The 23924-nt window shown below is 35.3% G+C and overlaps 1 protein-coding gene across 1 annotated transcript in view; it reads right to left on the bottom strand.

Moving 5' to 3' along the window:
* The window catches only part of SLIT2 (slit guidance ligand 2), a 143236-nt gene that overhangs the window by 81398 nt on the left and 37914 nt on the right, over positions 1-23924 (bottom strand). Inside the window, exons 6-13 of the mRNA XM_029234935.1 lie at positions 20928-20999; positions 20359-20430; positions 12539-12610; positions 8597-8740; positions 8321-8484; positions 7335-7358; positions 3667-3817; positions 792-866 (exon numbers count right to left, since the gene is read on the bottom strand). Coding sequence (XP_029090768.1) covers positions 792-866; positions 3667-3817; positions 7335-7358; positions 8321-8484; positions 8597-8740; positions 12539-12610; positions 20359-20430; positions 20928-20999 — 774 coding nt within the window. The remainder of the gene's footprint in view (positions 1-791; positions 867-3666; positions 3818-7334; positions 7359-8320; positions 8485-8596; positions 8741-12538; positions 12611-20358; positions 20431-20927; positions 21000-23924) is intronic.

A 23924-nucleotide genomic window follows, 5' to 3' on the forward strand; every position in this document is an offset into this window, starting at 1 on the left:
TTAGAAACTCTTTGGGAGGCAGTATAATATGTGGGTCAAGTGCACAGGAAATGCTTTCAGTCTGCTCTGCCACTTATAGCCTATGTGGCTGTGGACCAGTTACATATATGAAAGCACAGATATCACAGGACTATGCTTCTTTCCTTCTCCTGATGTTTCCTGTTATGTGGAGGGTGCTCCATGGACCCTCATTCTTGGCCTCTGTCCTGTCCCTCTTTCCATCCACCTTGGGTGGGGGAGGGTTACTGTCAGAGTGTTGCTGAAACTGCTGAGCTTATAAACTTATTTTAAAATCTGAGTTGCGGACATGTAGTAACACAAATGAGCTATCAAGTCAGTTTACCAATCATTAATTTTGACTTTCTTCTAATGAAAGTTTAATGAAGCAAAAAGTCAAACAGTTGACATGAACGTGCTGAAAGAGAAATAACAGCATGGTTTGGGGAACAGTAAAGGAAGTTACGAAACATTACTGAACTCATCTCTAATTCACTTAGTTTGCTGGATTCCTGCTGTGGCCACATAACAAACTAGCTGTCTGAGTTAAGGTAAGATGCTAGGGTTCTGCTACAGAAAACATGGTTGCCATCACTGGAATACATAGGAAAGAGCCAATTACTTAGGTTCCTCTCAGAGTTTACCCTAAATTCATGTCACAGGTAGTCACTGTATAGACATGTCTCTGAATCTTTTGTATTTTCCAATTTCCTACGAAATCTAAATAAAACTGCAAAGGTATAAGAAAACACAGCACTACAGATATTTAAAAAGATGGTTAATATACGGCTTACATTTTACGTAATTGAGGAAGTTTCTTGAAGATGCCCGTAGCTTCCAACACTGTAAATTCATTATTATTGAGGCGTCTAGGGAAAACAGAAACAGAAAAGTTTCATTCCCAACAGTCAGGAAGAGATTAAATTTTATTTCTTGTACAGAATTATAACATTATTTAATGAATATCCTAAAGCAAAATATAGGACACATATCACAGAAAATTTGTGGGAAGTACAGATCTTTTCCAATTTATCCTATATTTTAATGACCAAAATAAAACATATTAAGAAGCACGTAGTGAAGAAAACCAATCATCGAAATTCAAAACCAACTCTCATTCAGTAATCTGTAGAACAAAGTTTCTCAAACTTTTTTTTCCACTATTACCCCTGCCTCCAAAAGCACTTTAGGATATTTTATTTCTAGTCACTTCTCCATAAATATGTATCAACAGCTTTACTGATAGACAGTTTACACACCACACAATGTACCCTTTTAAAGTGTACAATTCGGTGGTTTTTAAAATATTCACCAGCTTGTGCAACCGTCTTTGCTTCCTAATTCCAGAACATACTCATCATCCAAAAAAGAAACCCCATACCCATTAGTGGTCATTCTCAGTCTGCTGCCCCCCACTGCCTCAATCCCTGGCAACCACTAATTTACCTGCTGTCTCTGTGGATTTTCCTATTCTGAATATTTCTTATAAATGGGATCACACAAAATGTGGCCTTTTGTGTCTGTTTTTTTCACGAGGCATAATATTTACAAGGTTCTTGCATGTTTAGCATAGATTAGTACTTCATTCTGTTTTATGGCCAAATTACATTCCATTGTGTGGACATACCACATGTGTTTATCCATGCATCAGCTGATGGATATTTGAGTTGCTTTCACTTCTTAATCATTATAAATAATGCCGCTAGGACACCGGCATACAAGATTTTGTATGGCTGTATGTTTTCAATTCTCTTGGTTACATACATTGATGTGAAATTGCTGTGTCACGTGGTCCAGCAATGTATGAGGGGCCCAATTTCTCTCACCTGTTACTGTCTTTTTAAAAAGCCATTCCACTGGATGTGAAGTGCTTTCTTATTATGTTTTTTTGTTTTTCCTCATTACGGTTTTGATTTGCGCTTTCTTCATGCCTAATGATACTGAGTATTTTTTGTGTGTGTGTGTGGTACGCGGGCCTCTCACTGTTGTGGCCCCTTCCGCTGCGAAGCACAGGCTCTGGACACACAGGCTCAGCGGCCATGGCTCATGGGCCCAGCCGCTCCGCGGCGCGGCATGTGGGATCTTCCTGGACCGGGGCACGAACCCACGTCCCCTGCATCGGCAGGCGGACTCTCAACCACTGCGCCACCAGGGAAGCCCGATACTGGGTATTTTTTCATGTGCTTATTGCTCATTTGTATATCTCTTTGGACAAATGTCCATACCAATAATTTGACCACTTTTTAACCGGGTAAGGTACATTTTAATTGTTGGGTTGTAAGAGCTCCTTATGTATTCTGGATATGAGTCCCTGAGCAGATATATATATATATTTAGATATATGTTTTACAAATATTTTCTTCCCAGTACTGATTTTTAAAGGTATAATTTTAAAAAAATCTTAATGTCTTAAAACACACACAACTTTTGCTGAAAGATGAATTAGATATGAATTTCTAAATTCTTGAGTGACAAGTAAACTTATTTAAAGTGTTATCATGCTGGAAGATAAAATTTGAATTATTGTTTGTGGTATTATTGGAAATATATGTAACTCCCTACATGATAGTAAATAGAGAGTTCATGGCTTTTACTGCATGGTCTCCATGCATTTCTAAAGTCCTGGACCTATGAAATAGCTTCATGAACTAACAGAAATTTTAAAAGCATCATTATAACCACTAGGTAGTGAGTTTCTGCCATCTTTTTGAAAGCATTATATGATTTTTAATTATTCAAATTGCTTAAAATTCATTAAGTAACAGGCATGAGTATAGGCACTGTGGGAGATAAACTATAAAACACAATCTCTGTCATCAAGGGGCTATAATCTAGTTGAAGACAAGAGAATTATACATGCACAAAAAGACAACCAACTTTGCAAAGCAGTTAATGAAAAATACCAGATGGTGCTAGACATAAACATTACTAAGATGTTCTAAAAATGATGAGGTTTCACTAGGTTTTTCTTGGATTTTTAGAAACACTAACATTAAATGTCATACTTTTATAAATAAAGTCAGTGAAGGCCAACATACATGGGCACAGAATCTATAAATGATTCAAACATATTTTAGACCCTCGTATGTGTTAGGCCCTATGTTAGTGTTATAAATATAGATCTGATTACACTCTGTCTTTTTAGCTTTTCCTGCTATGATATCCATTTTTCAGAAAAAAACCATCCTTTGTGCTTCATACTTGGTAAACATTGAATCCTTCCACTTGTGAGTCAGTGAAGTAGCACAGCTGATAAAAAAATGACTCTGATTGAATTCATAATTAACACAGATTCAAAATGGTGACTCCAAACTATTTTATTTGGTTGCTGAAAAGACTACATTAAAAATCTATTAAGTGCTTAGAAATGGGTTTGGACATAAGTAATATCCAAGAAATAAATATCAAATGAATGTATTATTATTAGCACTGCTAATGCTAACTGAATTTTTTGAGAGGTGAGTTAATTTCTGTAGTTGTATCTTGGGCCAGAAAGATGAAGTAAGAAAACCTCTAATACATATACTTGTACAAAGAAGAGTTATGCCAATGTGTGTCAATTAAAATTAATGTAATTATTGAGAATGAAAGGGCAAGACAAAAATCCCAATGCTTTGATGCTTTCATTCCTTCCCTCCCAAACAGGATTTTGTTGGGAGATGAACTTACAGCTCTGCAGTGTACTGGGGAATGTGGTCCGGGATTTTGGTGAGTTTTTGATTGGAGCAGTCTACTGTGGTCCCTTCACAGCGGCACTTTTCAGGGCAAGCCAGATCGGCAAAGCAGTCCCCACTTAATTTTGATCGATAATCTTCTGTACCTATTGAGGATTCAAGCCAGAAAAGAAGATGCTGAGTCTGAAGGTTAGAATATTTGTTTATTTGTAGGAAGAAAAAAGTAAGATAACTACAGATTATGCAGCAGGGAGACAACTTGGGGAATTTTGGTCAATGGATGTCAGGAGAGGGTTAAAACAAGGGCTTGGAATTTGCTGGAAAAAAGAGTAACCAGATTCACAGGACAGGAAAACATTAACAGAGTTGAGCTTTTCACAGCTGTACTTTCTGCTGATCCAGTTATGAGCCATTCTAGACTATTTGACAGCTAATCACACAATGGCTACTAGTCGTGAAAAAGTTTATTTTTTCTCTGAGTCAAGAATTTAAAATGTATCCAGTAATAAACATATGCCTAGATATCATTTTCAATTAGGGCTTTCAAGGCAAATAGATGGACTCAGGTTTTTAAATTTTCTATGGTCTTTTATTATTCTCTCCCTCTCACATAATCTTCAGAAATGCTTAAAAAGCCCTCTTTTGTTCATTTTGATTTTATAAAAAGAAACAAGTAAATCCTGATTTAAGCCTCAGCAGCTTGTCATGCTGTAGAAAGCTGCGTGACGTTCCATGGTGCTTGACGGAACCATGTTTTACTCATACCTGGCAACCACATGGTTAGATCAAGCACAACAGAAAATCTCGCTACATAACCACTACACCATCCACTAGGCCAAAGGTAAGACCAAGAGGAAAGATGAAGGGAAGCAGGAGAAAAGCTACAGACGTTCTGGAAACGTAATACTGTTTACATGACATGCATTCTCCCCGCAGAATGTTTATGACCATAGTAAGAGTATTACTACCGAAGATTCCCTGGAAACACAAAGAAGGGGCTATACTGAAAGGTGCCTCCAACGTTCCTCAGAACTGCAGAATGGAAACAACAGCTTTCGGGAAAAAACATCCAGGAAGAAGTTGAAGGTGCGCTACAAGGACAACAGAGAGGCTCAAAAGATCTGTGGTTTCTTCTTGGAAAAAAAAAAAAGGGTGCAAAAGAGTGAGACTAAAAGAAGATACATCAGGATTGAAAAGGGAGGATATCATGTTTCAGATCAGACACTTTTACTTACAGCCAAAATGGTGAATTCCTGCAAAAGTAAAGATCACCGAGAAGGAAAGAAAGACAGTAAACCCAGTTAAGATTCACATACACGTATATAAAACTCACTCAGGTCTCTTCCTTCCTCCCTTACTGTGGCAATTATCGGGGAATGGCCTGGTGTGACAAGAATCGTCATGCTTTGTAAACTTTCATAATCATTTTTTGAAGCACAGCAGTACAGGAAAAGCAATGGCATACAAGATGCACAGCACAAATAAAGTTCTTATCAATTCCTCTAAAAAAATGAAGTCTCCACAAGATAAATTTTCTTTGAGTGCTCACTGTAATCTCTAGATGCTATCCAGAATGGTGGTAGGCAAGTAGACATGTAAAATGAAGTGAAAAACTAATCGTGAGATCTTCAAGGACTATCACCGGAACACTTGGATTAAACCTTAGGTTGTGGCTTACATGCTTCATAATAATCTTTCCAACTTATAAATAATGTCACTTAATTGAACTGGAATCAGGATCTCGGAAGAAGTTTGCAAAGCTGAATATAACAGTTTCATTACATTTGCCAATTAATGTTGTGGCATTTATTGAGGATCTGTTGTATTGTAGTTTAAGCTTTCATTTAAAAAGGGAAATAAGGAAATACAGGGAACAAAGTCTAAGTGACAGATACACGAGGTATTTTACATTGAAAATAATCTGCATTCAATGCAATGGCAATGCTTATTTTATGGTTGCTCTTTAGGCAAGCTCATATTTTAATTAAAATCTGGAAAAAAAAAGGGAGGAGAGGCCCAAAGAATTCTTCTGAGTCCTGACTTCTATAATTATTTGTTTAAATCATGTAAATTGAATGACCAGAAATTGACAATTAAGCCATGATATCTGATATAAAAATTTTGGGTTTTTTTTTTTCCCCAAACCTATTTTGGCTGCTGTTAATAAGAGGACAAAACTGTATCAGAATTTATGAAAACAACCTGACTTTTGTTCCTTATTTGGTGAATTTGAAATATTAATTTCTAAATTATTGATAAAGCATATTTAAATGTGACAGATTGAATAATTTGATAATTATATTCACTTCTCTAATTTGGGGATTTAAGTAATATCGATGTTTTATCCTATAGGGGTTCTGTTTTTCAAAATGGCTTTTTCTGGGTAATAGCTATCAGATGACTTTCTACTTAATAATTGGGTAAAAACACTGAATTTCAAAGATTGCCAATGAAGGCCAATCAACTGTTCTTTTCAACATGTTACTTCTTATGCAGCCAGTGTAATATATATATTACTGATCATTCAAGTCAAAATGTGTAATGAAACAAAATCTGTTAAATGCATACAATTATTCATATTATAATTCAACAATGGCAAGCAACGCATATCTCCTTAAAATAGAGACCAAACCCAGAGTTCTTCTTAAGAAAATAAGTATGTTTTTTCATACTAACACCTTATATTTTTTAAATTTATAACTATTAAGATATATTATAGTCTAGAATATACCCAGGATATTGTAAATGTAGCCAATGAACCACTAACATGTATTTTTATATAATGGTTTAAAACAAACAAGTCAAGAGGCATTTTACACAATTGGCAGGCAAGGAAAAAATAAGTAAAGAAACATATTTCAAAGAGCTAGTTCTACAATCATCAGCCTTGATAGTGTTAAGACTGCAGTGGTAAAACATTTCAATTATTTTTCTAAGAAACATTCCATTCATCTGCCTAAGTTATCCAAGGCACTTGGTGCCCATGAACTTCTGATGCTTTCAGGATGGATGTCAATATTGTTTTCGTGGAGTTATTATACTGTGACTCCAGGGATGTAAGAATTTTAAATCACAAGCAAAGTCCAACTGCACATAAATCAGCAGGAAGTTACTGCTTTGGTATAAAAAGTGAAGCAACAGCAAGCAAAGTAAAGCAAAAAGTAAGGGATACTTTTTTAGTATAAAAAATCTCTATAAAAGAGTAAATCTCATGATGGAAAACACAGTTCTGTGTGTTTGAGACTGATTTCATGTAGAACTAGTTCTTTGACAACAGAAAGGTCTCTGTCTTTAAAACCAGCTTAAGATGCTATATTTTAAAAACAGGTTGAAAGGGCAGATATACAACATAAGGAGAGAAAATTATTTAAGTAGAAAGCCATAGATTGAAACATTTTAGCTACTGTGAGAAATTTCAGGTAATGTGCCAAAGTGAGAGAGAGAAAAAAAGGTGGGAGTTTAATAGTAATATGTTTAACATCAGAGCTGCATGCAAAGGTCAGGTTTTCAGGAAACAGCTACAAGTGATCTATGCAGAAGGAAATATAGCTACAGAGTACCCACTGGATTTTCCAAAGCATGCATATCAAAGTTTTAGAAGCTACATTTTATAAGGTGAGGAAAAGGTGTCTGCAGTTAGTCCTACTACCGAGCAAAACCTACCTGGAATGAAATACTGTTCTTTAGCTAAATAAAAAAAGAGAAAAAAAATAGAAGATGCACCTGAATGTCAGCAAGCAGAGATATGAGTTATATTAGATTAAGAATGGACTAAAGTTACTATAGATAATTAAGTGAAAATGTATATTCACAGCAGTGGCTGAAGTATAATCATGTACAGTGAGTAGGAAATGCATCTGGAACCATGGACAATAAAGGGCTTTGTTTTGATATTAGCTTCTTAGTATAAATTAACTGCCGAATGTGAAATAACTCCTGGAATAGTTAGGTAGCATACTACCCAAAACATATAGAATGCACTTTATTATGAGAAAATAGAAAAGATTATACCTAAGCAAACAGTAAATTTCAACGAAGTTTTCCCTTTAATATTAATAAAATGCATCTATATTTCACTTTTTATAAGTAAATGTAATATTACCAAAGTGTTAAAAGATGGCCTTTTGGAAAAAGAATGTACCCTCACAGTCCTATTCAAAATGTGAGAATGCAAAACAAGAAAACAGCATTCGGTGTGAGAAGCAAGGAATCCGGAGCTTTTTTTCCCCCTACTTCTGAGCCTGAGCAAATCAAGTAACCAAATCTCAGTCCACTTTCTTAAAGAAATGGAAACATGATTAATTACTTTACTGTTGCTCAGTGAAAAACAATACAACAAACTTGAGACTTACAGCCTTTTAAAGGCACTGAGTTAGATAAAAGGCCCCTGTTAAATTCAAACCCTGGGATTATAGTATGAAGTATCCAGGCGTCTTTTTTTCTTTATTTCTTCTGCTGGATATTGTGTTAAAAAGGTTACATGTAGGAGTGCTACATGAATTGTGACTACAGTTCTTTTCCTTCATGGGCAGAAGAAAAAGAAATACGATTCTGCAATGTTTGGTAATTCAGCTCAAGGCCAGCTGTCTGTACATCTCACTACTGTTTTGGGTAACGCTGGGGAAATGTTACACAAAGTAAGAAATTACCTGAACAACGGAATTTCTTGCTTTTGATCTGTCCGATTCTTTTATTTGCCAGACGCCGGGGGCTGGTGCAGCGGGCACCACTGGTCTCGATTGGGTTGGTATGAAGATAATCCGCCAGCCACTTGAGATGGCAGTCACAAATAAAGGGGTTCTGGGCCAAATGCCTTTCAGAAACACATACGGAACACTTTTACACATGACTTGCAATGAATTCAACTCTCCAATTCAGAGTGAATACAATGGTCATCACGTTTGATCCAAATCCTATATACATACATGGTTTGAATGGCACGGAGAGGTGAAAAGGTCCCCTTGGCGATGGTCTGAAGCTTGTTGTCATATAAGGAGAGAAGGTTCAGGTTGTGCAGATCCTGAAAAGCATCTACCCGAAGGCAGTTTATCTTGTTGGCATTCAATAATCTGTTTGATTAAATAGTCGTAGAATTAAAGTGTAGTATCTCATTAACCCATCTTCAAGACTCTGTTGTTCTTGAAAAAACCCAATCAAGAAATCCATTTCTTTTACCCTTAACATTAAGTAATCATTGAGGTATCACAGGCTGAAGATTTGGGGTCATGGCAGATAAAGCATGGGTCATGTCTAATGATTGGATTGCCTAAATCTAGTGGTACTTATACATTTATTCAACAAAAATTATTAAATATATTCTCTGGAATGTGTAGAAGTACAGCAATAGACAAAGGTGGGTGAGAGCCAGTTTCTCCTGTCAAGGGCACCATAAAGTTCTTATAAAACATTAGTTCCTGGAGCTGCTCTGTGAAAAAGAAGTTCAGTCCATTCTCAAAACAGTAGCCAGAGTGAGACTTCTAAACATAGACCAGAATACATCACTCCTCTCTCAAAACCATGCAACAACTCCCAGTTTGCTCTGAATAAAACCTAAGACTTGACAATAGCCCATAATGCCCAATGGGATCTTTGGTTCCTTTTTTGAACTTTACAACCTCCAAGTTTTCTATTCCTGGCTGTTTCAGCTCCAGCCACACAGGTCTCCTTGCCAGACTCTCTTCTCTGCTTGGAAGGCTCTTCTCCCAGATGTCTGCCTGGTTAACTATGTTGCTTCTTCGAGTCGGCTGCAATGTCACCTTTTCCATTCAGCCTCCCCCCGCCACTCCCTCCAATACCATCAGCCTGTCTTTGCCCCTCCCCTATCCTTAGCATCTCAATTCCTTTACTTTAATCTACTTTTTCTATTTTCTTAAATACACATTTCTTTCTGTTATGTGTGATTTGCTTATTTATTATGTTCTTGCTGACTGCCATCTGCATGAACCCTCTCCCAAGGGTATAAGGTCCAGACAACAGGGATATTAGTCTATTTTGTTCTCTGTTGTTTCCCACATGCCTGGCATGTGCTAGGTGCTCAATAAATATTTGTTGTTGAACGACTACTTTATAACCCTCTTGGAGAGTGGCATTATCACAGGAAGACCCTCATTCTGCAGTATACATATCCATTTCACTTGGTTTAACATAATATCCCACAAACTTGTTTTTTCTCATATATACCAGTGGTATTCTGCATCAATATTCTGTGGAACTGTGGTTTACAGATCACACTTGGGCAAACATCATTCTTGTAGGTTATATGTCCCTGTGTCTGCCCGACTCTCCACCTGCCTCAACCTTCTGGCCTATCAAGGTCTCACAGAAGGCCCACCTTCTCCAGAACAAGACTTTTCCAGAATACAACTGCCACGCAACTAATGTATTCCTTCCTCTAGGAAGTCAGTCAGTGCTACCTAGCCTTGTCAACTATTTTATAGAGGCCCTCATGTTTGCCCAAAGACAGTTTAGCCCTCCAGGGGCAGAGAATTTTCTTTGATACTTCTTTTTCTCTGTCACCATTCAGTTCAGAGCTTTGATACTTCGGACTTTAACAAATATTTAGTAGCTCAAAAAATATGTGCTATGTGGTTTGGGTATGATGCTTTCTTATCTAACACACTGAAAACTGTTTTCCCATTTGCCCACCAGAATCTCTGTAATTCAGGGTATTCCAGTTTTACTTGCCTTTTTAAGACCTCAATTCCCTGCACATGCAAAGCCAGGACTTTCTAGTGGTGGTTCTCCCTGCTGTACTCTTTTTTTTAATCTTCCTTCAGAAACTGCAGTTTTGGCTTTCTCTGTGATCTATATAGTACTTTCTTAAGAGCTTAGAGGCATGGTTTGAGGTTTGGACTGATTAATCCTATACCTCCCCACTTGGGGCCACAACACACGGCCCACTGGCCATGTTCCCTAACTAGTGAGCTAAGAAAGGAGCTGGAAAGCACAATGCTAAGGACAAGGAAAAGATGCGGAGCCTGGAAGACACAACTAACGAAAGTGCCGTTCTGAGCACTTTGTACTTAGTTTACATTCAGGTGGTCCAGAAATTAGGGGGAAAGTACTGAACACTACTTTCTTTTGTTCCTTCCATTTACCTACTTCTTCTCAATATCTCATCTGTTCAAGCAGATCTAAGACGTTTAACCTAACCAAATTCTCAACTAACCATAAAGAGTCAATTGTGCCACATTAGCTGTGGCAGGCTTAGTCTAGAGATACAACTTAAGGCAGAGGGAGAAAGCTGGCTTTTTTAGTAAGGTTTATCTACATACAGATTCCCAGTGTTTATCAACCCACTTGTTACAACAACTACCAATAAGTGTGTGTGGAAAGAAAAAGGTGCCATTTTTAGTGTTGATACTAGGCAGGACAGTGGTAGCAAGAGAATGTAAGTGAATGGTGAGGAGAATAATGCTAAGAAGATGTGAAAGAATGACACAAAAGTAAATAACAAATAGGCAACACTTGGCTATAGTACCTAGCTATGCCTATAATGTGTATAGAGTCATCCTATTCAAGATCAGAAACAATATTTGCTAACTCACTGCAAATTAAGGGTTAAAAAATAATTTGATGCCCAAATAAAGTCACTAGGTGACAAAGGTCAGTATTTATCATGACGGATTGGTCTGTTGTAAAATCAATTTATTGAGTTATGTAGCATTAAGAAGAGAGAGAGAATGGAACAGAATTGACAGTACTATACATAGTGAGGTTAAACAGTTTTGTTAATGATTTGCTTCATTTGTGTGTCTGTATGAACAGACACATATGTGTTTGTGTACATATGTATACACGTATATGTGTACATATGTGTATATGTATGACACACATATGTGTATATGTATGAACTGTGTTGTGATATAAAATATGTTTCTGCATAATAATGAAAGGTTTAAAATGTGGATAATAGGATGTAATTATAAACATACATTTATCAAGTAAGGAAAAAAATCAACCTTTGGGCTGTTTGTGAGACCAGGAATAAATTTTTACCAAGTAAGTGGTTCAAACCCCAACTCCAACAAATACACACATCCAAAAGAGAAAATAGCATTCTAAACTTAAGAATTTTAAAGTAGACTGACTGTGGGCTAGTTGAGAGAAAAAATTATATCATACTCATCTTTCTATCCACAGTAGCTAGGTCAGTGTGTACCCCAAATGAGATACCCTATAAGTGTTTGGTGATTTGAATAGACGTTGATGGTCCAACACTAACAATCTTAGTATTATCATATTTTTTCAATCTCATTTTCATATGAGCATTAATTAAGACATCTGGGGTCAAGTCTTATTCTTATAAATATGTATCATGAATACTTCTTTCGAGACAAATAAGTTGTAGCTATTCTCTAAGCAGAGTTGTCTTTAAAGACAAAATCCAGGAAATTGACAGATAATTCTCTCACTAAAGATTAGTTTGAGTGTTACCACTCTGTCCTAGGCTACTAAACACCATCTTTGTGTTGGGGGATGTTATTCTAGTATTGTCACTGTTGCAGATTCTTTGGACAAAGGTGGATAAACATATTACCAGGTCTTTCTCCTTTCCAATTATTGGTAAATCAAACCAGAGAAATTTCATAAAGGTCAAGGATTCCACAAACTATAAATGACAGAACAGCCAGGATGCCCACATTTATGACAATGTGGAAAGAAAGGTTTGGGAACAATTTCAAAGTGTTGTGTCTTCAAATAAATAACCATCATCAATGTTAGCTCCACTAGACTAATCTTTTCCATTTCATTAAGCTATCTCATTTTGGGTCAAATTTTTCTGAAGCCTCCATGAAAATATGAGATGATACACTGGCTAAAATATATATTTGGGTTCAACAGATCAGAAAAAATCAAATACTTACAGTAGCTGTAAGGAAAACAGTCCTTCAAATAAACTTTTTGGGAGTTCTGTGATTTTATTTCCATAGAGGACACTGGAAAAACATGATTTGAACAAACAAAAAAATTAGACATCAACCAGCAAAACAAATTCAGCCAAACATATATTCAGGCATATAGGAGGTCAGTAAGCTCCATACGTCATAAAAGCCATAGTTGAGTAAACAAACTTCAATTTGCAAATGTTTTTTCCCTGATTATAGATTAGACGTAGCTTATGGTAGAAAGTTTGGAAAACATAGAAAAACAAAAAAATTAACATAATTTATAATTTTATTCCCCTTTCATAGAAATGTCCACTGTTAAATTGTCATGTGTTTCTACACACACACACACACACGCACACACAGTTCATATGTAATGAGAGCACACAGTATATAACAAAGGAGAACAGCAAATGTGGAACCTACTGTTCTTTAAAGGGATGAGGTTTAGGATTATCATAATGGAAAACAGTGAAAGGAATCCACATAAGTGTAAAATTTTCATTTTAAACATATAATGTATATGCATAAGAAATGTAAGATTTGTGAAGACAGTGATCATTAATATTGATACAGGAGAATTTTTAAAATGTATGTTCCCCAAAGAAATATGAATAGGAATGTATTGTCATGTCTCTACCTCTGATTAGCCACTAAGTGTAGCCACAAAGTGCAGGGACCATGACTTAATTACTTCAGCATACCTGGTGCCTAGGTTTTGACACACAGTGATGTTCTAACATTGGATTGATGAGTGAATATTGTTTGAAGAGTAAAATGAGTAATAAATTAGCACAAGAACAAATTAAGGAATAAATTAATGTATTCACAGAAAGGGTGAAATGAGGGGATCTCAACAGCAAATAAATGAAAATGATTGACTTATCATGTTGGCTATTGACCACAGATCTGCAATGATGCCCCTCTATTCTCAGGCCTCAAAAGCGGAGGACCACAATTATGTGTAGGAAAAGACAGAAATTATATTTTTAGAGGAACAATTTGACAACATGTATCAAGAGTCATAAAGATGTTTATATAAATTTTAACTTAGTAGTTTCTCTCAAGAGTTTAAGAAAAAAATCAGAGACAAACACAATATTTTATCTGGCAAATGTTCATGGAATAATTTATAACAGTGAAAAATTAAATACAAATAAAGTGTATCCAAGTTCCAAAGAAGGGGATTGGCTAAATATATATTTCACATTGATAAAAATCATGTTCTGAAGAATATTTAGTGAAATGAAAGTATTCATGATACAACACTAAGTTTAAAAGAGCATAATACAAAAGAATATATTATAGTATAATTTTAACTTTGTTTAGAAGAATATATACATATATACATAGAAAAAAAAAGTGGAAAATCTCTAGATGGTAAGTGACTTACTGTCCAGAGGTCATTTGAATTTGAATCTATATATACTGTCTTTATTTTTAAAATATTCTCTAGGATGGGCATAAATTACTTTAAAAAGTCAGAAGTATTCTTTTGGAAGAGAAATAAATGATGTCATAAATGTGGAGGAAGGTGGGAGGGAGGGAGACGCAAGAGGGAAGAGATATGGGAACATATGTATATGTATAACTGATTCACTTTGTTATAAAGCAGAAACTAACACACCATTGTAAAGCAATTATACTCCAATAAAGATGTAAAAAAAATGTGGAGGAAAAAGCCAAAATGAGAATCAAAATAATTAATATGTTTGGCAGCTGTACATGATTTCTGTTTGGAAAGGAGGAAAATAATGCAAGAGAGATGAATCAGAGTGAGGAAAAAGCTGTTCCCTTTTAAGATGTCAGTGAGAGGTGGGATATATTACAAAATATGAAGAAAATTCTTAAGGGAACAAATAAAGCTGGGTGCTATACTGTACAATGTGACATTTCATTTGTATAGATTCCAGTGGTATAGTTATACAGTATAACATAAAAATTCATTTGTGTAGAATATAGATTTTTTAAAAAACTTAACACAATTAGAGAAGAAACAATTTTAAAAATACCAGAACAAAAGAGAGAATTCTACATTGTCAGGCTCAAGGAGATAAGGGCGTTAAGAAAGGGTAGAGCAATAATAATATATATCTTAAGGTCAAGAATAAGAGAACAGAGGGCTTTAGGGAACAAATGATCAGATCAAGGTGGCACCAATTCGGGATATTCAACTGAATATCATTCAAGTAATGCACTCAGCAATAGGTATCGTACACTCATTATGTGCCAGGAACTTTGCCAGGTTCTAGGCTTCGTGCCCAATTAAACTGAATCCAGCTGTTACTTGTTCAATGTTCACCATTGGCCCGTGTGCCAGCCGCTGATACAACTGAGATGAATAAAAGGTATGGCTTCGAAGAGACACCCAAAAGGGCTATTTTGAATATTGAAGGAGTTTCACATTTTGAACCCATCGAGATCTAAAAAGGAAACAGGATGTGTAAGAACTGTGGGGAACCCACATTAGAATCAAATTTAGTAGGTTGTTCACTTGGGTCTTTTGTTTCAAATGTTGGTTCAAATAACACAAAAGGAGGACTAGCTAGACAGTGTGCCATACTTACACTGTGAACATTTTCTTTTCCAACAAATCATTCTGTTTTCTTTAAGATCATGATGAGAAAATAGATGTTTACTATTAATGAGACAATTTGGGTACAGGGGAGAAAAAGACGAAAATCACAAAAGGATGTAGGAAATCTGTAAGTGTAGGTATAATTGGGTATATGGACTATCATAAAAATATTATAATAAATACTTGATATGATGGGGATGAGATTTCTCTACAAAACGGTATAGCAATACTAGGGCTGAATAGTTTTTTTTACACACAGTGAGATCGAAATGGTAGGAAGGAAAAAGGGATTTAAAAATATCAAAAGTCCAAAGACCAGGACAGAACAATTGGATGGCAGCCAAGAAAATAGGGCCAAAGTCTATAAAAATGAGGGAAAGGAGTATCATCACATAAAGATACAAACTGCAAGAGGGCCAATGAGAATCTTGCTACACTCATAAGAGGGAATGAAAATTTTTAAAAATCAAGATAAAAATAATTCAGGTGAAAAGAAAATAAATACATGAGTAATATGCACAATTTCCAAATACCAAGAAGGACAAATTGGGTAGCTTTTCTACAGTTTTCTTATACATGGCTTATATTTGCCATTCTATATACAGTACAGTTATGCTGATAGAGAATTTTTTATAGTCGTTTGAAACAACAGGGAAATCTTATGGCAGCTTTTGTACCTGCTACAAGAAGGAAGGCTAAAAATACTAAACCCAGTTTCACTCTGGTGTTTCAATACTGGGACAGTAAGATACAGCAACCACTGCTGGCCAGTCTTTGACTTCTCCTGCCCTTGCTGAAAGCAGAAGACAGAACTCCTACTAAAGAGAAAAAATGTCCAAAATAGAAATCTACATGATGGCTATCATGAAAAAGGTGCAATGGGCAGACTTACTATCCAAATAAATGTTAAAGAGCTATACTTACTTATAAATGAAAAACCATGTGTACTTGAGAATTAAAACACTAAGCAAATTTAAAGAGAGTACAGTAAAGAGAAAGCAGAGGTCGCTACATTTTCACTGAAAACCAGTGGTAAATGCAAGGTACTGTGCTGGACAGTTAACATCAGTCCAAGAAAAGCCTGTAGGAAATGCAAATACAGCAATCAAGCCTTACACTATAGACCCCTGTGGAATTTGTGAGCTGGTTAGTGAAGAGAGGAAATAAGAATTAGTGAACTACAACAGTTTGTAAAAGGTTAATGAAAAAGTAAGAAGAGGGGAAAATCATATTCTGAGGATCTTGGGCATAAAAATTCCCTGGGATAATTAAAATCCAAAATCATACACATTAATAAGTATCAGGAGAAGAATTTGCCATGGTCTTATTGTAATATCTCTTGAAAGTTTACTCTGTGTTTTTAACAAAGCCAGGAGAGGAATAATCTCATCCCCATCTTAGAGATGAGATAACTGAAGAACAGCGAAATTAGTAACTAGCTCTGTGTACCAGTGAGTTAGAGCCAGTATTCGAATACAAGCCATCCAGCATTCTAAAGGAGATATGCTTAGCCACTATGCTGCACTGCTATAACACTTAATATAAAGTTATTTTGTTAATATAAATATATATAATTATAATATAATATAAATCCAACCAGTAAATGAAAAATAAAAAATGTTTAGAGGCAATGCTAAATGTACTTGTACGCCAAGTTCTTAAGAAATGATTATTAAATATTATAGAAATTTTGTTGATGTCACAGTGAAAGTAATAAAAAGCCCTGAGGATAAAATGATTTCATAGATGCATGTATTTTGAATGATATTTTGTTAATAATATGTAATACATTGTTATATAATAAAATATGTTAATATATAATAGTGGTATATAATATATATAATAGTGATATATAATAATATGTAACAAAATAAATGTTAATAAAAATAAATAAATGTTAATGAATTTAATAGGAGGGACCTTAAAAAACACTCAACAGATGAAATCCAGTTTTCTCTAAGATATACTATTTTGGTAATTGAATAAAAAATCAATTTATTAAATAAAATGCATTAGAGGTATTTGGCAACATACCACCTTTAAATATTTCGCTTCTTTAGCAAATGTAGTGATTAAATTAAGCTGGCTATATAATTGAGTACAGCTGCAGTAAGACATATAAAAGCAACTTGTACAAGTAAACACTTCATTTAAAGAAAGAAATGTGGCCTATTTGCATCCCTCTTGCAGTTAATCTACATACACCTAAGTCACTTCACCCCTTTCTGGAAGACTTAAACTCCTGGCTCACTATTTCAGTCTCCAACATGACTCTTTTCCAGCAACCTTTCACCATATTTATCCCTCTATCCTCGTGGCTGTACCCGAGACCTTGCCATTACCAACAACTGCAACCTTTTCATTATTTGAATTTCAAGCATCTGCTCCCCTTAAGTCATACTGACATTTTCTTGCTCTGTCTTGAAACACTCTGCACACTCCTACCTCAGAGCCTCAGTATTTAGCTGTTCCCTCTGTTTTTTTAATACTTTTATTTTATTTATTTATTCATTTTTGGCTGCATTGGGTCTTTGTTGCTGCATGTGGGGCTTTCTCTAGCTGCGGCGAGCGGGGGCTACTCTTCGTCGCGGTGCACGGGCTTCTCATTGCAGTGGCTTCTCTTGTTGCAGAGCACAGGCTCTAGGCGCACGGGCTTCAGTAGTTGTGGCATGTGGGCTCAGCAGTTGTGGGTCACGGGCTCTAGAGCGCAGGCTCAGCAGTTGTGGTGCACAGGCTTAGTTGCTCCACGGCATGTGGGATCTTCCCGTACCAGGGCTCGAACCCGGGTCCCCTGCATTGGCAGGCGGATTCTCAACCACCGCTTCACCAGGGAAGCCCTGTTCCCTCTGTCTTGAATGCTCTTTCTCCATATCTCTGCAGAGCTCACTCCTACAATCCCAATCTTCAGATCTTTGCCCAACATCACTTTCCTGGGGGGCCTTTGTTAATTGTTCTATTTAAAATTTTAGCTCTCCCCTCCTCTAGCATTCCTTATCCCCTTTCCTTTCTTAGTTTTCCTTCATAGCACCTGTATCATCAGATATACTATATTTCTGTCCATAGTTTACTTTATCATTGGTCACCTCCATGAGGGAGGGATTTTGGTGTTTCGTTCACTCACGTGGGGACTAGTACACAAGAGGGGCCCAAATACATTTCTGTTGAATTTATGATTGTGTTTAAATGAAGAAAAGGGTGATTGCAAATCCGGGTAGTTATATATTTTATGGAGGGGGTAAATAATTTAATCTTCGGAAGGCCAATTCAGAACATGAACACAAAGAGGAAAATGATATTAGTTATAATATATGGACTTTCTCTGTGATATCATAGCTATTTGATTTTCTCCTAGCTTTTCTGTTTTATAATGTTATAAGGCATTCCAGAAGTGGGTATTCCACTTCTGGAAAAAGGTTCCTACTTTTCCATATACTGCTATGATTTGAACTAGAAATTCCTCAGTGACTTAGCGTCCTGACTGAAATGCAGTTCTCCAAGGAAAGATAATGCTTTTCTATAGCTTTCCAAAAGAGCTATGTACATGAGAGCTATGATCTTGAAGACTAAGATCCCAATTCAGCAAGCAAGTTATTTTGCATGTGTTGTCATTTCTTTTCCAATTTGCCATTAGTTTATTATATATGTAGATTAGTACATAAGTTATAATCATTAATTATAATAAATATATATTTAATAAATATAATGTAATTTACTGTGATGAATGATTAATTAACAAAATTAAAATGATTACTCTTTTATTTATCTTATTATTTCTTTTTACCATTTAATTCTCACAACCACAAGTGTCAACATCATTAAGGCAGTAGAACTTAACAGTAAACTCTGCAAGCAAGCAGATATAAATCAGAATTCTCCATCCATTTCTCTCTTTTTTTGACATTTAATGGTTATCTTTGAGGCACAGATACTTGAAGGACCAAGACTTTGTACACTGACTTGACTTTTGTTCTGTCCTTTTGTATGGCTGGAAGGTTGTCTATGTTTACTTTGGATAGTATTACTGTCCAGGATGGTATGTACTTTACGGACAATTTGGGTGATTTAATAGAGTTTTGCACTGCGCTTTGCAATTTTAGAATCTGACAGCCCACCCTGAGAACAGTGCATGACTGTACTTTACACTTTCTGCCAATAGTTGTTTCCCTGGTCTTGGACTTCATCTATTAAAATAAAAATCCAAAACAAAAACCAAACAGAAATGAACCTAGGCAGACACTGCAGGTGAAGTGATAGTTTTCCATTTTTTTCTTCAAAGAAAACTGCAGTTTTCTGAGCAGACCAGCATAGCAACTTGAACATCCATGTGCCCAGAAGAGCTGGTTCATCTCCTCCCCTTGGTATGAGTGTAAACTGTTATATAAACCAAAGGTGTTTATCTGAGTATCACACATGTGTATCCTAAAATTCTCACTGGCTACCATTGACTTCTGAAGTTTCTAAGTGTCCTGCAGTAATTTACAACAATAAGAACCCTTCACTAAGCATCATCTCTTAAAAAAATACCAGATTTCATTTCCAAACTTTAAAATTAAAATTTGAAATAAAAGCTAACTCTACTCGGTGGACTTCTGAAGATTTTGTACAAGTTTGAAGGAATAATGGCCTTTATAAATTCACTTCAGAACCACTTTAATTTACATAGCTATCTCCCTGGAAGTCCTTTTGACATTAAAAAGCTGTCATACTTTCTTATCTTTGTTCTTTGAGAGATTAAAGCTGGTCTGTCAGGGAAGTCTTTAGGTGGTGAAGCAGGGGGTTGGGGGGCCCTCTCGATGGTCGTCTTTCATTGTTCTCTGCAAGACTTCGCCCAACATCATTCTAAAGGGGACTGTAATTGTCCCCAGATACAGCAGCTATGGGCTTAAGGATTATCAACACAACACTGACCAGAGCACTCCAAAATAAACATTTTCCCTTTACTTCAGAAAGAAAACATTGTCAAAAAAGGGGCTCATACTCTTGCTCTCTAAACAGCAGAACTGTCAAACCTTAAAATATATACCCCTAAAAATTGGCTAATTTTAGTGGCAGGTAGCAGTTCTCCATAAAAATGATGAAATTCACTAAAGATTCATACTAATTATTATTAATAATTCATAACAAAAAACTGAAAGAGTATATCCCTTAAATCCAAATTTAAAACTAGTGCCACTATTCCTTGTGCATGCTGCTTTCCTTCAGTGATGTGGTCAATACTTACAGTGAATTCAGAGAGCGTAGTCCTTGGAAAGCATCTGGTGCTAGCTCAGAGATCTGATTATTGCTCAGGTCGCTAAGATTAAAAATAGGTTAGGTTAAACTAAATAGAATATCAGTGAGATTTACTGCAGGAGAAAGCTATTTATTGCCTTTGCATGTCAGTTTTGCACCTATCAATACATATATAAAATTTGCAACATGAAACATCTGAAGCATCCTAAATTAAAAGAAAAATCACACTTTTAAATCAATTATTGGCTATTTTCCTAAATTATTATTAAAGATGGCATGTGTTATTTTTGAAAATAGAATATTTAAGAATTTGATTGCATAATATATTGACCACGTACATTCACACTAGTGTGAATTAATATGCTAAATTACAGAGAACTTAAAAAATTAAGAGTTTAGCTTTTAACATTACAATATTATAGAACTAGCAACAGATAGTCACATCATTTAATATTTAATCTGTCGAGTACTTATTCATACTTAAATGGATGTCTTCGCATGGTCATGACTTGTATAATTTTTAAAAATTACACTGATTTCAGAATATTATTCACTCACATTCTTCTAAGCTTTTTATATGGTGAGAAAGCTCCAGGAGGAATGACCTTGATTGAGTTCTGTTCCAAACGTCTGCAATGAAAAAAAAATTAAGTTTTAAATAGAAATGTGAGCTCCCAGATATGTTTAATTCAAGCCATGTCAAGAGCAAAGGTGATATGCTTTATAAGTGATATTTTCTTTTTTTTCTCAAAAAAGACTACTAAAATTAATTGTGCTCTGCCCTAAATGTGGTACAAGATTGGGAATAAAAACAAAGCAACTCTAAAAACAATAAAAATATTCTGATTTTTTAGGCATTACAAGTTCATTAATATTTAAGTCTGGAGTTTGTATAAAAGAAAGAACACCTGTAAGAAGCTAAGTTGGGAATACGTTTTGCTAACTTCAATATCAGGAAGAAATACGTTGTAACACTGAAAAGATGTAGAACATGTTTTAGAGATAACCATAACTCTTCCACAAAAGACATTATGGTTGAATACTAAATTTTATAAACCATTTCCTCTACAGAAAGCATATTATAGCTTGAAAGAATTGTTATATGCAGAAAATTAATTTTGAAGCTTCTTCTGAGGCAAAAATCCTATATTTTAAATTTATAAGTGCTACAGATATTTTCAGTAAAACTGTCTGGACTCTGTCAATCCATTATGTGAATACTTCATGTGAAAACCACTGCAGCAAAGTGCATTTAAACACAACTGCCATGTTTTTATGATGCACTAAAATCTGAGAGGTGAAAGTAACCCTCTAACATTAACTATTCCATGGTTCTGCTATCAAAGAAAGACAAGATTTTACCCATCTAGTTATGAAAGACACAAGACAGTATATTTCACAGGGTGTTTTGGTAAATATTTTAGTCCATCAAAAAATGCTGTCTCTCAGCCTCATTTCTACCCATGTAAATATGCTAATACACATTTCCCATCCCTTCTCCTCGCTTCTGCTCTGTATCCCAGAGAGCTGACTCCTGTGAACCATTTAGTCCAGGCTCAGTTGCTAACTGGCTTTTGTGAGACTTCATCAGTGAGAGGAACTGGTGGGAGACCCAAGGTGGGACGAAGGGAGAAGCCAGGGTATTCTCCCCTTTTCTGACTCAGGATATGTCCTCAGCAGTGGTCTCATCTCCTCCTTAATTTTAGCTCCTGCTAAGGGCCAGCTCCTAACTTTGTATATCATCAACTTCTTAGTTCTTTGTAGCCCTGGGGGTGGAAGCAGCTTTCTAATTTGTGTCACTTTCTAGAGCTGTTTAACTCATTTGTCATATTAAATCCCTCTGTTGAAATACCTGGCATGAGCTCCATTTTCTTGCCCAATTTAAAATATATATATATATAAAATACACATATATGTATATACACTTATATTGGTATATTTATATATAAATATTATATATATAGAGAGGCCATATATAGGCTATATATGTGTCATATACAGTGATTCATTTTTATTGAATGTTGGTAATACTTTGACATTATATGTATTACAAGCATTTAATGGACATCAGATCAACATAAATAAAATATCACTAGGAGGTTAAGTCAAATTGCTTAAATTACGGTCTTTTCTGATTCAAAGGCCTTATATTACAATGTAATGTTTTCTTCAACAGTCTCAGGGTTCACCCTCTGACCTCCTTGTCTCTAAAGGCAATGGGTTTCCCCAGTCTTCACTGCTCTTGAACTCACTGTAGCATATGATATTGTGAACAATCCTTCCTCCCTTGGATGTGACACTATATGTTCCTGATTCTCGCTCTGCTTTTCTCTTTCTATTTATGGCTTCATTTTCTAGTCCTCCAAATTGAGTTATTCCCCAAGTTTCTGTACCTTGCTTTCTCACAAAAAGGTAAAATCTTTTCTGTAACTTGCAATATTAGTCCAGAAAGCAGAAGTTATTTTGTTCACATTAAAGAAAAACTTAAACTTAAGCTATTTACGAAATATGTTAAGGAAGCAAATTAAAATCACTCATATTACAGTACTCAGATCTGTGAATCTTACTTTAGTTTTTCTGCACGCATATTTGTTTTATATAATTAAAATCTTACTGTATAGAGAATTTTGAGTTGACTCCTTTACACTAAACATCATATCATCCATGTTTTCCTATATCATTAAAATTTTCGCAAGACATTATTCTTAATGTTTTCATGACAATTCAATTGTGAAAATGTGCCATATTTCCTTAATCATTCCTTATTGTTAGCCGTTGAAGTTAATAATAATTTCACATCAATATTAGTAATATTGTTTAGTTATTTTAAGATGACTAGAGCACAGCCTCCTTTTGAAGCTTTCCTTTACTTTCTTAGGTATAGTTAATTGTATCTTTCTCTCTGCTCAAGGGCATTTTCTTCTAAACTCCTCTGTTCTTATCTGACTGCATTCTATTTATTTTTCACATATCCCTCCTCCACCAAGTTGTTGGCCCCTAAGGGGCAGACTTACCCTAGAAGACAAGAAATAAACTCATGAAGCAAATATGTATTTCCTTCATATGGATTATTTATCTAGGTCTTAAAAAAGGGTTACTTTTTTCAAAAGCTCTAAGTATAGCAAAGGATATTTTAATCATTTCACTGTTACATTATTGATTAGAACATTATGAATTGATGGATTAGAGACACATTTTTTTTTGCTGTGATCCATTCTTGTAGTTGGATTTTAAGAAGTTTAAAATGTAATCGACGAAAATATAGTAAAAACAAGCTATAGATGGAATACTCTTGATTAAAGGACTTTCTTCAAATCCAGGCCAATGAAACATCATTTCATTTTGTTAAAGATTTTCTCAAAATAATATAATGCGATATGAGAAAAAATAAAAATTCTTAGTGTCTAGCAGGTTTCTTTCAACAGTCATGCAAAACTAGATCATACAATTACTTTTCGTAAATATAATTTCAGTTTCTTGAAAATAAGGAATCAGCAATTATTCATTCATTCATTCAATCTGCAAATATTTAATGACGGTCCTGTGCAACATATT

This window comes from Monodon monoceros, unplaced genomic scaffold (assembly GCF_005190385.1).
Source record: "Monodon monoceros isolate NGI ecotype Baffin Bay Population unplaced genomic scaffold, NGI_Narwhal_1 Super_Scaffold_20, whole genome shotgun sequence".
Taxonomy (NCBI): Eukaryota; Metazoa; Chordata; class Mammalia; order Artiodactyla; family Monodontidae; genus Monodon; species Monodon monoceros.